At 40.1% G+C, this 25,440-nt stretch overlaps 2 protein-coding genes across 2 annotated transcripts in view; one reads left to right on the forward strand and one right to left on the reverse strand.

Moving 5' to 3' along the window:
- Positions 1–397: 397 nt before the first annotated feature.
- The window catches only part of LOC120043615 (zinc finger protein 850-like), a gene marked incomplete at its 5' end in the record, with an annotated part of 31,692 nt that continues 6,649 nt past the window's right edge, over positions 398–25,440 (reverse strand). The window contains one exon of the mRNA XM_038988174.1: positions 398–1,428. Coding sequence (XP_038844102.1) covers positions 439–1,428 — 990 coding nt within the window. The remainder of the gene's footprint in view (positions 1,429–25,440) is intronic.
- LOC120043613 (zinc finger protein 2 homolog) lies at positions 17,696–21,741 on the forward strand (the record flags this gene model as incomplete). The annotated part of the gene is made up of 2 exons (XM_038988172.1): positions 17,696–18,065; positions 21,185–21,741. Coding segments are annotated over 2 exons (927 nt in total), but the record flags the coding sequence as incomplete, so codon positions are not given.

The raw sequence follows: 25,440 nt of genomic DNA on the forward strand, positions 1-25,440 counted from the left end.
TAGGGGTAGCTAAACAAAGGAACACAACACTTATTTGTCATAACTCATCGATATCATGTTGAAATAAGTTGATTCTGGAAATAATGTGTACATCACTGGTTAGAGGACAACTCTTTTTTTGTTAGTCACTTTGTGTTAAATCACATAAATAGTACTCTTTCAATTCAGAGCCTGGATTTCCCCCAATGAGCCTAATATCCATATCATGTTGAAACCAATTGATAAGGGAGCAAACGTTTAGGGTTCTACATTGTGACATTCTGACTGACTGACTGTAGAGTATATTAATATACTATATATTAAAACATTCTACATTGAGACATTAAAATACTCCTACTACAATGTTAAAACATTCTACATTGTGACATTAATTCATTGATATCATGACACAACTCCTTCATACATTTTCTGATATTTGATCAGAGATCTTTTATCAGATTATCTCTGGTCACAGCTAAAAGGTGTGTGTGTGTGTGTTCTATGGTGTATATTTAGATAGGTAGAAGTATAAAAACTTTTCCCACATTGATCACAGCTAAATGGTTTCTCTCCTGTGTGTATTCTCTGGTGCACTGTCAGAGAGCTAGATTGACTAAAACTCTTCCCACATTGATTACAGCTATAAGGTTTCTCTCCTGTGTGTGTTCTATGGTGTATAGTTAGATAGGTAGAAGTAGAAAAACTCTTCCCACATTGATCACAGCTAAACAATTTCTCTCCTGTGTGTATTCTCTGGTGCACTGTCAGATCTCCAGATTGACTAAAACTCTTCCCACATTGACCACAGCTAAATGGTTTCTCTCCTGTGTGTATTCTCTGGTGCACTGTCAGAGAGCTAGATTGACTAAAACTCTTCCCACATTGATTACAGCTATAAGGTTTCTCTCCTGTGTGTGTTCTCTGGTGTAAAGTCAGCTGGCTGGATTTAGCAAAACTCTTCCCACATTGATCACAGCTATATGGTTTCTCTCCTGTGTGTGTTCTCTGGTGTTCAGTCAGATGGCTAGATTTAACAAAACTCTTCCCACATTGAGCACAGCTATATGGTTTCTCTCCTGTGTGTATTCTCTGGTGCACTGTCAGAGAGCTAGATTGACTAAAACTCTTCCCACATTGATTACAGCTATAAGGTTTCTCTCCTGTGTGTGTTCTATGGTGTATAGTTAGATTGCCAGAAGAAAAACTCTTCCCACATTGACCACAGCTATAAGGTTTCTCTCCTGTGTGTTTTCTCTGGTGTACAGTCAGCTGGCTAGATGTAGTAAAACTCTCCCCACATTGACCACAGCTATAAGGTTTCTCTCCTGTGTGTTTTCTCTGGTGTACAGTCAGCTGGCTGGATTTAGCAAAACTCTTCCCACATTGATCACAGCTATATGGTTTCTCTCTTGTGTGAATTCTTTGATGTATTTTAAGTTTTACTGAGGAGTTTAATCTCTTCCCACAGTCAGAGCAGCAGTGAGTTATCTTCCCTGTGGATCTCTGCGGGTGTTTCTTGAGGTGTTCTGATCTGGAGGGACTTTTCTCTGCCTCTTCAGCCTCATGTTGTTGTTGAGGCTCCCCAGAGGATCCACGATAGTCCCGTATCTCTCCTGTGTGAACAACAAAGTCAGACGGTTAAAGGCCCACAACAGCAGAAATCCACTGTTTATTTGAGGTAAAAGGTGATGTCCAGAGGTCTGTTAAATTATTTTACAATTGTCTTAAGACAGTCAAGACCTAAGCAGTGTGCCAGATGACCTTTGGTCTCCAAAAAAGGACCCCTCTGTGTTCTGTGCTAAAATTGCAGCGATGCACATGCATTGTAATTGTAAGACTTGTTTGAATCTCCTATATGTTTGTGTTATTGTCGCAAAATCAACTGCTTTATCCTGAAACACTTCAACCAGTAAAATGTTATTTGGCTATCGTTGCCATCAGCCTGAAACTGAGGGTTTGTACATTAAGTGTTTAACAAATTGGCCCATAACTTCACCTAACAATAACATAGACCTACTATAGGACCCATAACTTCACCTAACAATAACATAGACCTACTGTAGGACCCATAACTTCACCTAACAATAACAGACCTACTGTAGGACCCATAACTTCACCTAACAACAACATAGACCTACTGTAGGACCCATAACTTCACCTAACAATAACAGACCTACTGTAGGACCCATAACTTCACCTAACAATAACATAGACCTACTGTAGGACCCATAACTTCACCTAACAACAACATAGACCTACTGTAGGACCCATAACTTCACCTAACATAGACCTACTGTAGGAAAGAAAACAATAACAGACCTACTGTAGGACCCATAACTTCACCTAACAACAACATAGACCTACTGTAGGACCCATAACTATAACATAGACCTACTGTAGGACCCATAACTTCACCTAACAACAACACAGACCTACTGTAGGACCCATAACTTCACCTAACAACAACATAGACCTACTGTAGGACCCATAACTTCACCTATCAACAACATAGACCTACTGTAGGACCCATAACTTCACCTAACAACAAGATAGACCGACTGTAGAACCCATAACTTCACCTAACAACAACATAGACCTAGGACTATAAATCATTTAATATTTCAGGTGAAACATGGAAACTAAAATGTCTGTCATGACATTTCATAACCTGATCACTAGATAATTTTGTGAATAATCCCACTAGACTACTCTGTAATGTGTTGTAATTATAAATGTCCTGAATAAAGGAAAATAGCTCTGTGTGTTGTACAATAGCCTATCCATCAAGGAACAGTTCTCTACACATTATGAGCTAAGTATCTCTGTGTCCAAACAGACTAACGAGAGCCTACAGTAAATCAAGCAGACAATAACACATTATAAACAGAGGTTGACCGATTATGATTTTTCAACGCCGATACCGATTATTGGAGGGCCAAAAAAGCCGATACCGATTAATCGGCCGATTAAAAAAAATGGTTTTATTTATTTGTAATAATGACAATTACAACAATACTGAATGAACACTTATTTTAACTTAATACATCAAAATACATCAAAATCAATTTAGCCTCAAATAAATAATGAAACATGTTCAATTTGGTTTAAATAATGCAAAAACAAAGTGTTGGAGAAGAAAGTAAAAGTGCAATATGTGCCATGTAAGAAAGCTAACGTTTAAGTTCCTTGCTCAGAACATGAGAACATATGAAAGCTGGTGGTTCCTTTTAACATGAGTCTTCAATATTCCCAGGTAAGAAGTTTTAGGTTGTAGTTATTATAGGAATTATAGGACTATTTCTCTCTATACCATTTGTATTTCATTAACCTTTGACTATTGGATGTTCTTGTAGGCACTTTAGTATTGCCAGTGTAGTCAGATACTTAGATACTTGTATGCTCAGTATAGCTTCCGTTCTCTCCTCGCTCCTCCCTGGGCTCGAACCAGGAACACAACGACAGCCACCCTCGAAGCAGAGTTACCCATGCAGAGCAAGGGGAACAACCTCTCCAAGGCTCAGAGCGAGTGACGTTTGAAACGCTATTAGCGCGCACCCCGCAAGCTAGCCATTTCACTTCGGTTACATCAGCCTCATCTCGGGAGTTGATAGGCTTGAAGTCATAAACAGCGCAATGCTTGACGCACAACAAAGAGCTGCTGGCAAAACGAACGAAAGTGCTGTTTGAATGAATGCTTACGAGCCTGCTGCTGCCTACCACCGCTCAGTCAGATACTTAGATACTTGTATGCTTGTATGCTCAGTCGGATTATATGCAACGCAGGACACGCTAGATAATATCTAGTAATATCATCAACCATGTGTAGTTAACTAGTGATTATGATTGATTGATTGTTTTTTTAAAAGATAAGTTTAATGCTAGCTAGCAACTTACCTTGGCTTACTGCATTCACGTAACAGGCAGACTCCTTGTGGAGTGCTACGAGAGGCAGGTGGTTATAGCGTTGGACTAGTTAACTGTAAGGTTGTAAGATTGGATCCCCCGAGTGGACAAGGTGAAAATCTGTCGTTCTGCCCCTGAACAAGGCAGTTAACCCACTGTTCCCCGGTAGGCCGTCATTGAAAATAAGAATGTGTTCTTAACCGACTTGCCTAGTTAAATAAAGATTAAATAAAGGTGTAAAAAAAAACGTCCAAATCGGTGTCCGAAAATACAGATTTCCGATTGTTATGAAAACTTGAAAATCGGCCCTAATTAATCGGTCGACCTCTAATTACAAACATCAATTTGTTAGGGATGTTGGATCCAAGCACGGCATACTGTCTTTACCAGAATAATGAATGAAGAAGCACTTTGGTTGTTGTTGCATGTCGTGATGTTTGTCATTTGACTGGCATTCAGAAAATGATTTCCTGGATCAGCGGATGATAGTTGAACATGTGACTAACTAAACAGCTACAGTATTAAGAATTATGTGTAATTATTGAAGAACCGCGTTAATGACAGTATCCATTTGGGTGTTGTCCATAAAATACCTGATTACTGTCCAGAACTCACTGGAGCAGGAAACTGAGGGCCTAGAATATTTTATACAATGTTGCAAGCTTGCTATCCGAGTTTCCTGACCCAGTTGATAGTTGATACAATGTTTCAAGTTTGTTGTAGATTGGCCATTTGCAGCCAATGTGATTTCTAGGATATTTATTTCTATCAGGATATTTTCTACCTGCAGAATGCAATGTTTTTATTTGTTGGCTTTATGTAGGCTATTTTTTTACATAGTTGGCAATGGCAATAAAAGTTATTTAGATTTGTATAATTTTCATTTAGATAGACTGTAGATTAATCACAGACAATAATTTTGAGATACTATTATAAATTAAATGAAACTGTTCCAGTAAAATGTGCATATGAAAATCATAACTGGCACCAGATCAGTAGAAATGGTCAGATAAATTGGCACTCCAACTGGAAAAGGTTGTAGACTGATGGTGTAGTCTATTACTCGATCTATCTGTAGACTATTAGTCTATTACTGCAAACTTCAGGAGCAAAACGGCAGAATTTACGAAGTCCAGCAGCGGAGGGGGGACTCCCTCTGGTCGGGTCGTGTTGACGACCGGCTCCCTCTGGTCGGGTTGTGTTGACGACCGGCTCCCTCTGGTCGGGTTGTGTTGACGACCGGCTCCCTCTGGTCGGGTTGTGTTGACGACCGGCTCCCTCTGGTCGGGTTATGTTGACGACCGGCTCCCACTGGTCGGGTTGTGTTGACGACCGGCTCCCTCTGGTCGGGTTGTGTTGACGACCGGCTCCCTCTGGTCGGGTTGTGTTGACGACCGGCTCCCTCTGGTCGGGTTGTGTTGACGACCGGCTCCTACTGGTCGGGTTGTGTTGACGACCGGCTCCATCTGGTCGGGTTATGTTGACGACCGGCTCCCTCTGGTCAGGTTGTGTTGACGAGCGGCTCCCTCTGGTCGGGTTATGTTGACGACCGGCTCCCTCTGGTCGGGTTGTGTTGACGACCGGCTCCCTCTGGTCGGGTTGTGTTGACGACCGGCTCCCTCTGGTCGGGTTATATTGATGACTGGCTCCCTCTAGTCATTTGTGTGTATAATTTATTTAATCAAACAGCCTGCTTAAAGCATCAGACAAGTTCAGTACATACAGATTTTATAAAAACACATGGGGCGATTGGTAGAAAGAACAGATGACTCGTGGTTGACCAAGATGTATTTTAGTTGGGGACAGCACTAGAACATGATTTTGGGGCTCCCGAGTGGCGCAGCGGACACTGCATCTCAGTGCTTGAGGCGCCACTACAGACACCCTGGATCAAATCCAGACTGTATCACAACCGGCTGTGATTGGGAGTCCCATAGGGCGGCGCACAATTGGCCCAGCGTCTTCCGGGGTAGGCAGTCATTGTAAATAAGAATTTGTTCATAACTGACTTGCCTAGTTAAATAAAGGTTACATTCAAATAAATAAGTAAATAGTGTTTCATGACAAACCATTTTTTACAAATCTGTCAAGGCACCAACTTTGAGAAGGGTTTAAAACAAAGGTTTCAAACCAATTCATGAATGTAATTGCATCTAGGTATGTCTTGCCTTTAATGTAAGGGCATTAAAAAGAAATGGCTGAATATTATACAATGACTTATCAACAGCTCTAATAATTTGCCTCCACAGGAAATCTTCACTGGCAATTCTAGAATATACTATATAGCCTAGAAACCTGGTTAAACTATCACTATGACATCATAGATGAAATCTAGAACATACTATATATCCTAGAAACTTGGTTAAACTATCATTATGACATCATGGATGAATTCTAGAATATACTATATATCCTAGAAACCTGGTTGAACTATCATTATGACATCATGGATGAATTCTAGAATATACTATATAGCCTAGAAACCTGGTTAAACTATCATTATGACATCATGGATGAATTCTAGAATATACTATATATCCTAGAAACCTGGTTAAACTATCATTATGACATCATGCATTGCCAGTCCTTGTATTCATAGTGTAGTGAATTCAGGGGGCAGCCCTGAGCTGTACTCAAACCTGGGTCCAGCGACTGTCAAGCCAACACCTTATAACTGTTACACCAAGATGTCTGAACTTCTTGACGAGGTCGCTAGGTGTTGGGTTACGGTTGCTACAATAGCTTTCTCTATGAATTTGAGAGTGGTTACATTTCTCCAGCCCCCATCCCTCAGCTGTTTACCAAACCAAGTCTCTTGGCAGCCATTTTGTTCCTGTTTAAATACTAGGTTGTCCCTTTAAAAAAGCCACTCATCAATCAACCAATCTGCAGTTGAAACAATAACAAAGCAGTCATTCCACCACTGTTTTGGTAATAAGATGATGATGGGCCTGGAGACATTTAACTACTCTCAAATTCATAGACAGACCTACGGATGCAAGGACTGACCATCCATGATATCAACATTATAGTTTTAACCATGTTGAGGCTATACAGTGTTGATTTACATTGTTTCTAGACATTGGAGTAAAAAAGCTTATTTTGGGTTCTGATGTGGTACAACAGTTGAACTAAGCTCATGAGGCATGTGTTATATTCTTCAAGAATCAATGACTATAAAATAAATAATTTTAAAGTCAAAATATGAATGTGGTAATTGCAGATTTCCCTTTTAACACCAAACATCAGTTCAACAACTGCAGAGTTTGTACCTCTGTTTTTAAGACAGTACTTACCAGTGGTAATCACGGCCCGGTTTCTCAAAACCATCTTATGGCTAAGTTCATCTTTAGAACCACTGGATGCCTTAAATTGCGTTTGGGAAATCGGGCCCAGATATCCAGTCTCTTCCTCCTCTTCTTCCGATGAGACCGTAATCTCCCCCTCCTCCGCTTTCAATTCAAAAACTGAATCCTCCTCATCTTTCACTGTAACACCCTCCTCCTCTTTCACTCTGAACGCCTCCTCCTCTTCTTTCACTGTAACGTCTTTCTCTTCTTCTTTCCCTGTAACAACCTCACCCTCTACTTGTTTTTGTATTGTAACATCCTTCTCTTCCTCCTCCTCTTTGATGAGAGCTTCTTTCTCCGTCCAGCAGACCGTCTCTTCTTCAGCAGGAAGAGAGTAATTTAGTGAACTCATGGTCTGAGATGTTAGCTAGCTAGGCTAATGCTAACTTAACCAGCCCGCCAGCTGAATAATAACAACACCGTAAATATGAAATGAAATAGGATAACTAACTAACTAGACGACAGACGAGGGTTTAAAATACAGTGGCTAATATACACTAAAGCGTCTAAAGAGCTTTATGGGTTCGGCTATTTTGGCTAGCAAGCTACCGAGGTGGCGGACTAACAGTTGCTGCTGCTGAAAGAAGCCTTCCGTCCACTAGATTATACGTCACACTAACAGCATTGCCTTAAAATCGCACACCGCCATCTGCTGACTGGAGTGGGTAACGCTCAGTCTGAACCTCTGACTGCGATGGAGATGTGCGACTTTAAGACAATGACGTGTGTGACGTGTGACGTAAAATATATATTATAATGTTCAGACAAAAAGTTAGTGTAGGAAGCATGAGTTTTTACTCACCAGTGTAACAATACAGTGTGGTTAAAGACTTAGTAACTTAGTTGTGTTCACGATCTGGTTCCCTATAAACACAACCAGTTATGTTTTTTGAATGATCACATATGTATTAATTTATTTCGGGATTCTGGGTAATCCACAGCAGATTTATGGAGAATTGCTGTGGGTGAGTTCAAAATTGAATAGTCCCGGGATAGAAATATATAAAGTTGACATTACATCATAAAATCCACCTTTTAAATCATACATTAGCAATTTATGTTTTAGTAACTACTGTTGTTGGTTTGGCGTCAAATAAGCCTCTCTTTATATGTTATTTGCCAAATCTCAGTTTTCCATGTGGGTTTTATGCTAAAGTTCCCTCTTTCAAGTTGGTATCTAACTGGAAAATGCATCTTCTTTAGGAGTGCTATTTTTACCCTGTCGACTACTGATCATTCATCCACACTGTGTGTCTCATCAATGCAGGTCATTTATGACAAATGTATAAAGTACATGTTTTATAAACTCATGAACACCAGCCAGTTTATCAGCCCGGTTTTGTTAGTTTAGGTGTATTATACTTCTTCGCCACCAGAGGGGGACATTGAGTAAATCTTCAGGTTAATTTGATATATTTTGATAGTAAAATGGATGACAGTTTATTCTGATGTAGTGAATATGAGACACATGGAAACAATGTATATATTTATTTTAGTAAATTAGGAATTAGTAGGAATTGTTAAATCCACTATACGATCACAATGACTTTGATTGACATTTCAATTGTTTTTTTGTTAGTATATTATAGGGCAGATTAATGTAGACTTGCTGTGGGAGTGCTATTTATATCCCGTCACTACTGATCATTCATCCATACTGTGTGTGTGTCCCATCATTGCAGCTTTGGAAATAAATGAACTATCCATCCATTGCTCCTTCCTGTGTTGACTCACTGACTTGAGAGACCAGGAAGGTCACACCAGCTCGATAGGTTGATATCTAGCTCAAGCTTCACCTCATGCTTTTCATTAACTGTGTGGTTGTGTTATCTAGTGGGAACCTGTTAGCACGGTGGGCTCTGGTGCGTTCTTGCCGTGGGCTCAAAATGACAGAGGAAATCAACCTGCTTGCTCCTTTTTGTATTGTCAACTTTTCGGTGGGGATGTTATGTTTGATACCGGAGGTACGAGGCCTTGAAAGCATTAAACTTCAAAGCAGTGTGCTGATGGCTGTATCACTTTATCAGCAGCACGTGATCAATGACGTCTGAAGATTCGTTTCATCGAACAACCACCTGATTGGTTTGGTTTGGTTCGACACTGCAGCCGACAGCCAACTGACTGCTCTACAAATCACCTTACATCATAAATAACTACTCATTATTATTTAAGCAGTGTGTCACTTTATCAGCATTGATCAATGACTTCTGAAGGTTAATTTCCTCCCATCATTCTGTTTGTCTCTGATCTTTTGATCTGCAAACACGTTTAGGTTTTGTTAGTTTGGTTCTAAATGGTCTCGGTGCTGGTTGGCTACACTGGTTAGGCTAATAGCTAGTTGGCTAAATAGCTAACGTTAGCTGTTTGGCTACGCTGGTTAGGCTAATAGCTAGTTAGCTAAATAGCTAACGTTAGCTGGTTGGCTACGCTGGTTAGGCTAATAGCTAGTCGGCTAAATAGCTAACATTAGCTGGTTGGCTACGCTGGTTAGGCTAATAGCTAGTTGGCTAAATAGCTAACGTTAGCTGGTTGGCTACGCTGGTTAGGCTAATAGCTAGTTGGCTAAATAGCTAACGTTAGCTGGCCGGCTAAGATTACTGCATATAGCTAACGTTAGCTGGCCGGCTAAGATAACTGCATATAGCTAATGTTAGCTGGCCGGCTAAGATTACTGCATATAGCTAACGTTAGCTGGCCGGCTAAGATAACTGTATATAGCTCATGTTAGCTGGCTGGCTAAGATAACTGCATATAGTTAACGTTAGCTGGCTGGCTAAGATAACTGCATTTAGCTAATGTTAGCTGGCTGGCTAAGATAACATACTTTGATATTTGGTTAGATGGCGTTTTGTATTTCCAAAACGTTGGTTTACTTTAAATCACTCAAGTCATGAGTGCAAACGATTGGCTTAATTTGAAGTTCTACATTTTGTTAGGATTTATGTTTATGCACTATAGCCTGTTGGCATATTGAATCAAGGGGAGACACAAGACGGAGCTACTCTACCCAGCAACCAGATGTGGACAAAGAAAAGCGCCAAGGGGCTTGGACAAGTTCGGGTGCCCCCAAAAGCGGAGCAAGAGTATTAACCATGCTAAGCCTCTACTATGATAGGCCAACGGGAAGAGTTGGAACTAAAACTGTCATAGTATAAAAACTACTATTTGAGTACATTCCACAGTTCTCTGATCTACCCTGCGTGGTGATACAGTGAACCCGTATATACGAGAATTGCATTTACCGTTTGAGTTTAATTAAAATACTTAAAATATTTTCGGTGACTCTGAATCACATTTTTGTCCTGATGCCAGAAATCTCTTTACATTTGAAGTTATTTCTGTTGTAGTTTACATCATAGGGAATAGGCTGGTCCTCCATTTTACTTTACACCTGACTTTGGCATTCTTCTAAATTCTGATTGGTTTAATGTAATAAGTCCAAAAATAGAACAGTGAGGTGTAACTTTGCATTGGGAAAAATATTTTATTTTATCTTTTTATAAACAATACAAAAACATACAAACGACAACATCATACAAACATTAACTACATCACACCTCCATCTCCATTAACTACATCACACCTGCCCAGACCCACTAGAACACACCTCCATCTCCATTAACTACATCACACCTGTTCAGACACACTAGAACACACCTCCATCTCCATTAACTACATCACACCTGCCCAGACCCACTAGAACACACCCCCATCTCCATTAACTACATCACACCTGCCCAGACCCACTAGAACACACCTCCATCTCCATTAACTACATCACACCTGCCCAGACCCACTAGAACACACCTCCATCTCCATTAACTACATCACACCTGCCCAGACCCACTAGAACACACCTCCATCTCCATTAACTACATCACACCTGCCCAGACCCACTAGAACACACCCCCATCTCCATTAACTACATCACACCTGCCCAGACCCACTAGAACACACCTCCATTAACTACATCACACCTGCCCAGACCCACTAGAACACACCTCCATCTCCATTAACTACATCACACCTTCCCAGACCCACTAGAACACACCTCCATCTCCATTAACTACATCACACCTGCCCAGACCCACTAGAACACACCTCCACATCTCCATTAACTTCATTCCATCACCTTTTTTCTGTCAGATGCCAACTCACTTTCAACTTTTGGATAATAAAGCATTTGACCTTTCTATTGAATTAACAACAGAGGATTGGTTGATTTCCAGGTTTAATTAAGTATAATATTTAAGATGATTTATGAGAAAAGTATCGTCCAACTCTGGGGTATCTCACTGCACCCTCAAATGTCCTGTTTTGAAATATACAGACAGACGGATTAAAAGTAATTTTACATTGTATAACTGTACTTCTGACAGCCAACTTTCTAACTCCGCCCATAACTTTATGACATCATAACATTCCCAGAAGGATTATTGAGTCATTGTTAGTTTTACACTGAAGACATGACTCTGCCGTTGTGCTGTAGAATTTGTGAATTTTGTCTCTTGTATAATAAGGGACTATCATTTGTCCCACATCACAGGCCACAGACTTTGATGCAGTTGAAGACTTCCAAAATGTTTTCTGCAGTTTAAGATCAACTGAGTTTTTTAAATGAGGTTTCTCCCTGTTCACCTGCCAATGTTAATCTTTTGAACGAGACAAGTTACCAGACAGGACATATTGCTAATGTTCTTCCCATTAATAACCTGAATGACAATTAACTTGTGGGCGGTTGTGGTGATGACGGGCCTATTGGATGACGTCGTCCATCGGGATTCCCCCAAAAAAGAAGGCGCTCTGGATTGATCACTGGAGTCAGATGTGAAGGAGGAGGTTGATCATCAGGAGTCAGATGTGAAGGAGGAGGTTGAGCATCAGGAGTCAGATGTGGAGGAGGAGGTTGATCATCAGGAGTCAGATGTGAAGGAGGAGGTTGATCATCAGGAGTCAGATGTGAAGGAGGAAGTTGATCATCAGGAGTCAGATGTGAAGGAGGAGGTTGATCATCAGGAGTCAGATGTGAAGGAGGAGGTTGATCATCAGGAGTCAGATGTGAAGGAGGAGGTTGATCATCAGGAGTCAGATGTGAAGGAGGAGGTTGATCATCAGGAGTCAGATGTGAAGGAGGAGGTTGATCACCAGGAGTCAGATGTGAAGGAGGAGGTTGATCATCAGGAGTCAGATGTGAAGGAGGAGGTTGATCATCAGGAGTCAGATGTGAAGGATGAGGTTGATCATCAGTGAACCTCTAGGATTGTGGCTGGGCTGGCGTTTCCACTTCCAGCTTGGTCATATATTTTGATACATTGAATGTTGATACTGTGAATCTATGTTATATATTTGTACCTCCTGTTTCATGAAGTGATGTCACTAAGTACTGCCCCTATATATACAATGCATTCGGAAAGCATTCAGACCCCTTCACTTTTTCCACATTTTGTTACGGTACAGCCTTATTCTAAAATTGATTCAATAACTTTTTTCCATCATCAATCTACACAATACCCCATAAGACATCACATTGCCCCATAATGACATCACATTGCCCCATAATGACATCACAATACCCCATAATGACAAAGCAAAAACATGTAAATAAATGAAAAAATTTGATTTTCCTTCAAAAACAAGGACAATTCAACGTGACCCCAAACTTTTGAATGGTAGTGTACATCTACATGATGTATTGTTACACCATGTAGGAGCAGTATGGACCTAGTCTGTTCATTATATACATCTACATGATGTATTGTTACACAATGTAGGAGCAGTATAGACCTAGTCTGTTCATTATATACATCTACATGATGTATTGTTACACCATGTAGGAGCAGTATAGACCTAGTCTGTTCATTATATACATCTACATGATGTATTGTTACACAATGTAGGAGCAGTATAGACCTAGTCTGTTCATTATATACATCTACATGATGTATTGTTACACCATGTAGGAGCAGTATAGACCTAGTCTGTTCATTATATACATCTACATGATGTATTGTTACACCATGTAGGAGCAGTATAGACCTAGTCTGTTCATTATATACATCTACATGATGTATTGTTACACCATGTAGGAGCAGTATAGACCTAGTCTGTTCATTATATACATCTACATGATGTATTGTTACACCATGTAGGAGCAGTATGGACCTAGTCTGTTCATTATATACATCTATATGATGTATTGTTACACCATGTAGGAGCAGTATAGACCTAGTCTGTTCATTATATACATCTACATGATGTATTGTTACACCATGTATGAGCAGTATAGACCTAGTCTGTTCATTATATACATCTACATGATGTATTGTTACACCATGTAGGAGCAGTATAGACCTAGTCTGTTCATTATATACATGATGTATTGTTACACCATGTAGGAGCAGTATAGACCTAGCCTGTTCATTATATACATCTACATGATGTATTGTTACACCATGTAGGAGCAGTATAGACCTAGTCTGTTCATTATATACATCTACATGATGTATTGTTACACCATGTAGGAGCAGTATAGACCTAGTCTGTTCATTATATACATGATGTATTGTTACACCATGTAGCAGCAGTATAGACCTAGTCTGTTCATTATATACATCTACATGATGTATTGTTACACCATGTAGGAGCAGTATAGACCTAGTCTGTTCATTATATACATCTACATGATGTATTGTTACACCATGTAGGAGCAGTATAGACCTAGTCTGTTCATTATATACATCTACATGATGTATTGTTACACCATGTAGGAGCAGTATAGACCTAGTCTGTTCATTATATAGGAGCAGTATGGACCTAGTCTGTTCATTATATACATCTACATGATGTATTGTTACACCATGTAGGAGCAGTATAGACCTAGTCTGTTCATTATATACATCTACATGATGTATTGTTATAATATTATAATTCAATGAAGAATAAAAAAAGTTTTCCCTCCTCAACTGCGGTTCCTCCCTCCAGACAGCAGATGGCGATATGTGTCTTTCAGGCGATGTTTCTAGTGTGACGTATAATCTAGTCGACGGAACGCTTCTTCAACAACTGCAGCCTCCTCGGTAGGTCGCTAGCCAACAACGTCGGAACATTCAAGTTCTTTAGACAATTTCGTGGTTTATTTGCCACTATGATTTAAACATACCAATGTGGAAACAACTAGCTACCGCATTTCATGTAATATTTACGTTGTAAGTCAACTAGCTGGCTGGTTAAGTTAGCACTAGTCTAGTCGCTAATGCTAACTAGCTATTATCCCCGACCATGAGCTCACTAAACTACTCTCCTCCTGCTAAAGAAGAGGTCGTCTGCTGGACTGAGAAAGAATCTCTGGTTGTCGTGAAGGAAGAGGAGGGTGTCACAGTAAAAATAGAAGTAGAGGGGGAGGCTGTTACAGTGAAAGAAGAAGAGAAAGACGTTTCAGTGAAAGAAGAGGAAGACGCGTTCAGAGTGAAAGAGGAGGATGATGTTACTGTGAAAGAAAATGAGGAAGATGCAGTTTTTGGAGTGGAAGATGAAGTGAAAGAAGATGAAGACGTTTTTGGGATTAAGGATGAAGAGGGGGAGATTACTGTCACATTAGAGGAGGACGAAGAAGAGAAGACTGGAGAACTGATTAACACCAGTAAATACAGTGAGTACTATCTTATAAAACAGGGACATTGATCTGATTAACACCAGTAAATACAGTGAGTACTATCTAATAAAACAGGGACATTGATCTGATTAACACCAGTAAATACAGTGAGTACTATCTTATAAAACAGGGACATTGATCTGATTAACACCAGTAAATACAGTGAGTACTATGAATATTCATTATTCTTTTTAAAATCCTTCCTGTTGTGTCAAGTTGGTTGTTTATCATTGCTAGAAAGCCATTTTCAAGTCTTGCTATAGACTTTCAAGATGATTTAAGTCCAAACTGTAACTAGGCCACTCAGGAACATTCAATGTCATCTTGGTAAGCTCCTCCAGTGTAGATTTGGCCTTGTGGTTTAGGTTATTGTCCTGTTAGTACATTTTTTTGTATTCAGATCTCTGAAATGCACTCTAACTACTTAACATTTAGTTTCCTTATATTACGCTGGGAAAACAGTTTTCATGGGCACAGAAATCCTAAATCATTTCACAGTTTGCAAAATCCAATGGATTTAACTGATTAATGTAGTTCTTCAATAATTACACATAATTCTTAATACTGTAGCTGTTTAGTTAGTCACATGTTCAACTATCATCAGCTGATCCAGGAAATCATTTTCTGAACGACAGTCACATGACAAACATCACGACATGCAACAACAACCAAAGTGCTTCTTCATTCATTACTCTGGTAAAGACAGTTATGCCGTGCTCCACGTTGGATCCAACATCCCTAACAAATTGGTGTTTATAATGTTATTGTCTGCTTGATTTACCGTAGAGTCTCGTTAGTCTGTTTGGACACAGAGATACTTAGCTCATAATGTGTAGAGAACTGTTCCTTGATGGATAGGCTATTGTACAACACACAGAGCTATTTTCCGTTATTCAGGACATTTAGAATGACATCACATTACAGAGTAGCCTAGTGGGATTATTCACAAAATTATCTGGTGATCAGGTTATGAAATGTCACAACAAAGACATTTTAGTTTCCATGTTTCACCTGAAATATTAAATTATTTATAGTCCTAGGTCTATGTTGTTGTTAGGTGAAGTTATGGGTCCTACAGTAGGTCTATGTTGTTGTTAGGGGAAGTTATGGGTCCTACAGTAGGTCTATGGCAGGTATTCCCAAACTGGAGTATGCCGTCAGGGATATGTGTTGGTATCCACTATGTCTCAAAAGCCATGACATTGAGACATAGTGGAGTGGTAACGCGCGTACAAGCAGTTGCTCCCAACGCCACTTGGGTACACTGCAGCATCCACCGAGAGGCTCTTGCTGCCAAGGGAATGCCTGACAGCTTGAAAGACGTTTTGGACACAACAGTGAAAATGGTTAACTTTGTTAAAGCAAGGCCCCTGAACTCGCATGTATTTTCTGCACTATGCAATGATATGGGCAGGGACCAGGTAACGCTTTTACAACATACAGAAGTGCGCTGGTTATCAAGGGGAAAAGTATTGACACGTTTTTTTTAAATTGAGAGATGAGTTTAAAGTTTTCTTTACTGGCCATCATTTTCACTGGTCCGACCGCTTGCATGATGACGAGTTTCTCACACGACTGGCCTATCTGGGTGATGTTTTTTCTCGGCTGAATGATCTGAATCTAGGATTACAGGGACTCTCCGCAACTATATTCAATGTGGGGGACAAAATTGAGGCTATGATTAAAGAAGTAGGAGCTCTTCTCTGTCTATGTGATATACTGTAGCGAAGCACCTGAGTGAGTTGGCTGCGCAATTTACGCAGGTACTTTCCCGAAACAGATGACACAAACATCTGGATTCGTTATCCCTTTCATGCCCTGCCTCCAGTCCACTTACCGCAATCTGAACAAGAGAACCTCATCGAAATTGCAACAAGCGGTTCTGTGAAAATTTAATTTAATCAGAAGGCACTGCCAGATTTCAGGATAGGGCTGCACTCAGAGTATCCTGCCTTGGTAAATCGGCTGTTAAGACACTGATACCCTTTGCAACCACGTACCTATGTGAGAGTGGATTCCCTCACTAGCATAGCAACTAAATACAGGCACAGATCATAGTTGTGACAAACTTATGTTTAATAAATGTATTGTATAGTGTGTGTGTGGCAGGCTTACAATGATTGCAAAAAACAACAGCTAGAGGTACGAAGCTGCAGGTTGAATGTTTGAAGGGGTACAGGACTATAAAAAGTTTGGAAACCACTGTTCTATAGTATTGGTATAATTTGTTTCCTCATTAGCAGAGAGGTGTTTCTGCAACCAAGTTGTGTGGATTTCTGCTGTTGTGTGCCTTTAACCATCTGTCTGACTTGTTGTTCACGCAGGAAAGAGACATGACAATCGTGGATCCTCTGGGGAGCCTCAACAGCCTCATAAAGCTGCCGAGGCAGAGAAGAGTCCCCCCAGATCAGAACACCTCAAGAAACACCAGCAGAGAACCACAGGGAAGAAATCTCATTGCTGCTCTGACTGTGGGAAAGGTTGCAAATCTTCATCAGAACTTAAAATACACCAGCGAGTACACACAGGAGAGAAATCTAACCACTGTTTTTACTGTGGGAAGAGTTATTTAAGATCAAATTCACTAAAAGTACACATGAGAATTCACACTGGAGAGAAACCTTATAGCTGTGATCAATGTGGGAAGAGTTTTACTACATCAAGCCATTGGATTGTACACCTGAGAACACACACAGGAGAGAAACCTTATAGCTGTACCCAATGTGGGAGGAGTTTTACTCAGTCAAGCAACCTGTTGTCACACCAGAGAAAACACACAGGAGAGAGATCTTATAGCTGTAATCAATGTGGGAAGAGTTTTACTCAGTCAAGCATCCTGGTATCACACCAGAGAACACACACAGGAGAGAAACCTTATAGCTGTGATCAATGTGGGAAGAGTTTTACAACATCTAGCCATCGGATTGTACATCAGAGAACACACACAGGAGAGAAACCTTATAGCTGTACTCAATGTGGGAAGAGTTTTACTCACTCAAGCAGCATGTTATCACACCAGAGAAAACACACAGGAGATAAATCTTATAGCTGTAATCAATGTGGGAAGAGTTTTCTTACATCTAGCCATCTGACTATACACCAGAGAACACACACTGGAGAGAAACCCCATAGCTGTTATCAATGTGACAAGAGATACTCTGATAAAAGATCTCTGATCAAACATCAGAAAATACATACATGAAGGAGTTGTTTCATGATATCAATGAAATAATGTCACAATGTAGAATGTTTTACCATTGTAGTAGGAGTATTTTAATGATGTCACAATGTAGAATGTTTTAACATTGTAGTAGGAGTATTTTAATGATGTCACAATGTAGAATGTTTTAACATTTTAGTAGGAGAATTTTAATGATGTCACAATGTAGACCCCTAATCGTTCGCTCCCTGTTAAATGGATATTAGCCTCATCAATGGAAATTGTTTTGTACTTAGCTCCGTTCATCTTTCCCTCGATCCTGACTAGTCTGCCAGTCCCTGCCACTGAAAACATCCCCACAGCATGATGCTGCCATCACCATACTTGACCGTAGGGATGGTGCCTGGTTTCTTTCAGACGTGACGCTTGGCATTCAGGCCAAGAGTTCAATCTTGATTTCATCAGACCAGAGAATCTTGTTTCATGGTCTAAGAGTCCTTTAGGTGCCTTTTTGCGAACTCCAAGTAGTCTGTCATGTGCCTTTTATTGAGGAGTGGCTTCCGTCTGGCCACTATCTATCATAAAGGCCTGATTGGCGGAGTGCTGTATAGATGGTTGTCCTTCTGGAAGGTTCTCCCATCTCCACAGAGGAACTCTGGAGCTCTGTCATAGTGACCAGCAGGTTTTTGGTCACCTCCCTGAACAAGGCCCTTCTCTGATTGTTCTGTTTGAACAGGGGCTCTAGCTCTAGGATGAGTCTTGGTGGTTCCAAACATCTTCCATTTAAGAATGATGGTGACCCCTGTGTTCTTGGGGACCTTCAATACTGCAAAAAAAATTGGCACCCTTCCCCAGATCTGTGCCTTGACACAATCTTGTCTCAAAGCTTTACGGACAATTCCTTCGACCGCATGGCTTGGATTTTGCTCTGACATTAATTTATGGCAGGTAGATTCCAATCAAGTTGTAGAAACATCTCAAGGATGATTAATGGAAACAGGATGCACCTGAGCTCAATTTTGAGTCTCATAGCAAAGGGTCTAAATAGTTATGTAAATAAGGTATTTATGTTTTTCACTTTGTCATTATGGGGTATTGTGATGTCATTATGGGGTATTGTGATGTCATTATGGGGTATTGTGTGTAGATTGATGAGGAAAACAATATTATTTAGAACATCTTAGAATAAAGCTGTAACGTAACAAAATGTGGAAAAAGTCCAGGGGTCTGAATACTTTCTAAATGCTCTGAATATGCTGTTGGTTTACTGTTAGAATAAGTTGTATGACTACACCAATACTGTTAAAGCGACGATGCATAGACCTAGAAAATGCATGGCCAATGTTGCTACTAGAGATCTAGCTACTGGGTGTGCAGGTTTCTGTTCCAGCTCTGCACTAACACCTGCCATTGTGCTGATTATTTAGGATTAGACACTATTCAACTATTCAATCATGTCTTGTTTTGGAGTCAGATGGATGTCTAAATCCACGGCCCATTTCCACAGGTGTTCTTTATGATAGGAAATAAAAGGCTGATTCACAGAATGAAGTATTTTGGGGTCATTGAACATTTCCTGTGTGTCTGTTTTATTTGGTTGTTACTCTAATTTAGTCTGATGAAATTGATGCACAATCACTGTCTAGCTGACAATCTGTGAACTGAGTCAATCTAGTACCCACAGAATGAATGTTGTGGGTATTTAATTCGGCTACATTTTAAAATGATTTTATTCATTTAAGTTTCATTTAACTAGACAAGACAGTTAAGAACAAATTCTTATTTACAGTGGCGGCCTACCGGGGAACAGTGGGTTAACTGACTTGTTCAGGAGGCAGAACGACAGATTTTTATCTTGTCAGCTCGGGATTCGATCCACCAACCTTTTGGTTTCTGGCCCAATGCTCTAACCACTAGGCTACCTGCTCTAACCACTAGGCTACCTGCTCTAACCACTAGGAGGCTGAAGAAATTCGGCTTGTCACCAAAAGCACTCACAAACTTCTACAGATGCACAATCGAGAGCATCCTGTCGGGCTGTATCACCGCCTGGTACGGCAACTGCTCCGCCCACAACCGTAAGGCTCTCCAGAGGGTAGTGAGGTCTGCACAACGCATCACCGGGGGCAAACTACCTGCCCTCCAGGACACATACACCACCCGATGTCACAGGAAGGCCATAAAGATCATCAAGGACAACAACCACCCAAGCCACTGCCTGTTCACCCCGCTATCATCCAGAAGGCGAGGTCAGTACAGGTGCATCAAAGCAGGGACCGAGAGACTGAAAAACAGCTTCTATCTCAAGGCCATCAGACTATTAAACAGCCACCACTAACATTTAGCGGCCGCTGCCAACATACCGACTCAACTCCAGCCACTTTAAAAATGGGAATTGATGGAAATTATGTAAAAATGTACCACTAGCCACTTTAAACAATGCCACTTAATATAATGTTTACATACCCTACATTACCCATCTCATATGTATATACTGTACTCTATATCATCTACTGCATCTTGCCATCTTTACGTAATACATGTACCACTAGCCACTTTAAACTATGCCACTTTATGTTACATACCCTACAGTACTCATCTCATATGTATATACCGTACTCTATACCATCTACTGCATCTGCCATGCCGTTCTGTACCACCACTCATTCATATATCTTTATGTACATATTCTTTATCCCTTTACACTTGTGTGTATAAGGTAGTAGTTGTGGAATTGTTAGGTTAGATTACTTGTTGGTTATTACTGCATTGTCGGAACTAGAAGCACAAGCATTTCGCTACACTCGCATTAACATCTGCTAACCATGTGTATGTGACTAATAAAATTTGATTTGATTTGATTTGTATACTCTGGGCATCACCTTTTACCTCAAATTAACAGTGGATTTTTGCTGTGGGACTTTAACCGTGTGTCTGACCTTGTTGTTCACACAGGAGAGAGATGTGACCATCGTGGATCGTCTGGGGAGCCTCAACAACCTCATGATGCTGACGAGGCAGAGAAGAGTCTCTCCAGATCAGAACTCCTCAAGAAACACCAGCAGAGACCCACAGCAGAGAAATCTCATTGCTGCTCTGACTGTGGTAAAAGATTCAATTCTTCATTAAAACTTAAAATACATCAAAGATTACACACAAGAGACAAACCATATGGCTGTGCTCAATGTGGGAAGAGTTTTGGAAAATCTAGCCATCTGACTGAACACCAGAGAACACACACAGGAGAGAAACGGTATAGCTGTGATCAATGTGGGAAGAGTTTTTCTTCATCTAGCTATCGTATTAGACACCAGAGAACACACACAGGAGAGAAACCTTATTGCTGTGATCAATGTGGGAAGAGTTTTACTACATCCGGCTCTCTGACTCTACACCAGAGAACACACACAGGAGAGAAATTGTATAGCTGTGATCAATGTGGGAAGAGTTTTACTAGATCTGACCATTTGACTTTACACCAGAGAATACACACAGGAGAGAAATCTTATAGCTGTGATCAATGTGGGAAGAGTTTTACTAGATCTGACCATCTGACTTTACACCAGAGAATACACACAGGAGAGATATTTTATAGCTGTGATCAATGTGGGAAGAGTTTCACTAGATCTGACCATCTGACTATACACCAGCGGATACACACAGGAGAGAAACCTTATAGCTGTGGTCAATGTGGGAAGAGTTTTACTACATCTGGCTATCTGACTATACACCAGAGAACACACACAGGAGAGAAACCTCATAGCTGTGATCAATGTGATAAGAGATACTCTGATAAAAGGTGTCTGATCAAACATCAGAAAATACATACATGAAGGAGTTGTTTCATGATATCAATGAAATAATGTCACAATGTAGAATGTTTTAACATTGTAGAAGGAGTATTTTAATGTCACAATGTAGAATGTTTTAACATTGTAGTAGGAATATTTTAATAATGTCACAATGTAGAAGCCTAAATGTTTGCCCCCTGTTCTATTGATTTCAACATGATATGGATATTAGCCTCAGGGGGAAAATCCAGGCTCTGAATTGAAAGAGTATTATTTATGAGATTTAACAAAAAGTGACAACCAAAAAAAAGAGTTGTGTTCCTAGCTGTTTACCACGTTAGTGACCCACTTGAATTAAAATGTAGCTAGCTGTTTTCTACAAATTGTCCTCTAACCAGTGATGTACACATTATTCCCAGATTCCGTGTGGTTTTTGAGCTGTTAGTTTTAACAGGACGTGCAACCTCATGTCCCTCCTCTCGGCACAATTGATTTCAACATTATATCGATGAGTGATGACAAATAAGTGTTGCGTTCCTTTGTTTAGCGACCCCTAAATTTAAATGCATCACTCCAAAATGTAGCTGACTGTCTTCTGCAGGTTGTCCTCTAACCTGTGAGCTAAAAGATATCTCCAATTTCCATGTGTTTTTTTTGTTGTGTTAGTTTCAACAGCACGAACAACCTGATTTCCCCCCTAATCGATATCAGTGATTTATTGCTACTTGTCAAAACAACAGTGTTTTTGGTGCTTGTGCAGTTTATAAGGAGCTTGTTTTAAAAAAGACAATTATTGTGGCAGATGTTTGTGTATTTACCACATGTTAGGTTTTCAATTTATCCCAAACTGTTTCTGCATATTGGTTATTGATTTGGACACTTTAAATCTGTGTTTTGACATTGGGGCTATCCCACCTAGCAAAATGTAATTGAAAAGACGTTGAAAATAATACTATGCAATCAAATATTTCATATTTACATTTCATGTAACATTTAGTAATGAAAATTATTCATGCAACCAACTGACAGTTTTTTGGGTACAATTATATTGACATTGTTGCCCTGTTTTTAGAATATCAGGGTTAATTCTCAGATGTGCCAACCCAAATGTACTAGAGCATGACATTGGGGACTGGGCCCCGATCCAACAACATGCCTATTGAGTGAACACTGAAAAGAGAGAGAAGCTCCGCAGTGAGGTGGAAAGTTACTATGGATATTGCAGGAGTTTCCTCTTGAAATCAGACATGTCCGTGGTGAGGACAACCTGGTTGCTGATTGTCTCAAGGGTGGCAGTCAAAATGTTTTGCATTTAGCCAGTGCATTGCCATGGATCACAGTTTATTTTTACTGCACGTTTTTCCGTATTGGAGATGAGTTTTGTTTGGGCTCGTTCCAAGGGGACGAGAGTTCTAGAAGCTAGTGAGTTTTAGGAAGACGAGAGTTCTAGAAGCTAGTGGGTTTTAGGAAGACGAGAGTTCTAGAAGCTAGTGGGTTTTAGGAAGACGAGAGTTCTAGAAGCTATAGAAAGAAAAATCTTTGTGGGAATAATAAAAAATAAATATTGTTTTTAATTGTTGTTTGCCAGTAGACAGACACCATGTTTATATTGGTGACGGTGAAGCATTGTGGTTGATTATAATGTGAAATGGAAGTTGTTTTCTGTTGGTGGTAAGCATTCTCTTAAGGTGTTACAGTCTTTGGTTTTTCATTTATGTTTTGAGGTTGGACTTTAGCACGTCTAGCTCGTTAGCACGTAGGGCGCACCGATTGGTGTCACCTCGTTAGTCAGTATGTGTTACACTTGTTCTGGCTTGTATCTGGATAAGAGCGTCTGCTAAATGACTTAAATGTAAATGTCAACACCTTTAGTTGCTCCACTTTTTTGGGTTGCTTCCTGTCTTTAAGTTTATTGTGGGTTTTTATTTATTTTTCCTCTTCTTGGGCAGATTTAGTGGGTCTCATGGTTGGTGTCTTTTAGGTCCCAGTTGTTGTTACTAGTCAACTTTCAATCGACACCCCCATAGTGTCTTTGAGAACCACTCCTAAAAAAACAAGCTTATATTTTGGGTTGGATATTTCATCCAATTAGTGTTTTAATCAATGGCATTTCCTTAGAATGCTCATTGGTCTTTCAGTTGTTAATCTTCTGTTTTTTTTTAATCCTGTTATTTTTGTGTACTAAATATTTCTGTTTATTTTCATTGTTTTCTCCTGTGAAGCCATTGTGTTGCATCCATGTCTGAAATGTGCTGTATAAATAAAGCTTGATTTGATTTCAACAAATGAACCCAATGACTGACCAATCAACAGACTCTTGGTCCATCTTAGTATGAAAATCAGTATCAATCCCACTTTTCCAGCCTGCTGAAGGCGTGGTGGAGTGTTACACACCACCCCCGGCTCTACCAGGGGCTTGAGGTGGTCTCCCACAGCTCTGCTTATGTCATGTTCTGTGGCCTTGCTGTTCCATTTCTTGACTGCCCCTGCAACACAGAAAGAAACACATTTAGTCAGATTATATAAAACACTCAAAGTAATGGATATGGAGCATCTATAGCCTCAGTTACACCTGGCACCTAAATGTGACTTCTGTTGTCTGATCACTCCAAGCTGCATTCGGTTCAGATCTACCAGGATGGGCCTTTGACAGTCTGGACGCAGTCAGGCCATTGAATATAAATAAGCAATGTAAAGAGATGGGGTGAATGAGTGGGGAAAAGTACATTTGATACAAATTACCTTCATAATATCAAAGAACAAATGTGAATAGAAGCTGTTTTTCAGTCTTTCAGTTCCAGCTTTGATGCACCTGTACTGACCTCGCCTTCTGGATGATAGCAGGTGAACAGGCAGGGGCTCGGGTAATAACAAAGAACAAATGTGTATGCCTGAGAGGGAATTCACTTTCATACAGCCAAAAGGGGTGAGAAATTACACCAATATCAGTGGACAATTTGCACTAATGTAAATAAACATGGATGATGGAACATATTCCCTTTTGCTGACGTGATGAACCACTAAGGGGACATAAATATTTACCATCTAAACCATGTGTGACCTCTGACCTCTCTGGCTGTAGAAGTGTTCTTCCTAACCAGTCCCTCAACAGCTCTCTGACTGAGCTCCACCCTCACTGGGTCTTCAGAGGAGAGGAAGGCTGAGGAGGGATGGAAGGATGAATGGATCAGTCAGTCAATAAAGTGTAGAGCTGCTGTCTATGCTGTCTGACAAAATCAAAATTTTTGTTGGGTTTAGGGTTACAGGGTTAAGGTAGGGGTTAAGGTTAGGGTAGGGATGTCCCAAGGATCCCAGGTAGCATTGACCATTGTGCCTTCTTCTGTCTCTTTTACATAGCAGGTGATGGGTTCTGACTTCTGAACTTGAAAATATGAAATATCCTTATTATGGGAAATTGAATGAAACAATAATGTATGTTGATGCTAATATGATGTACAATATTCCATGATGTTTCTATATGATAACAATAGAGTAATATATTTAATATGATGTACAATATTCCATGATGTTTCTATATGATAACAATAGCATAATATATTTAATTTAAAGTTTCACTAATACATTTTTATTAACTTAATTATTATG

The sequence above is a fragment of the Salvelinus namaycush genome, unplaced genomic scaffold (genome assembly GCF_016432855.1).
Source record: "Salvelinus namaycush isolate Seneca unplaced genomic scaffold, SaNama_1.0 Scaffold976, whole genome shotgun sequence".
NCBI classification, from domain to species: domain Eukaryota; kingdom Metazoa; phylum Chordata; class Actinopteri; order Salmoniformes; family Salmonidae; genus Salvelinus; species Salvelinus namaycush.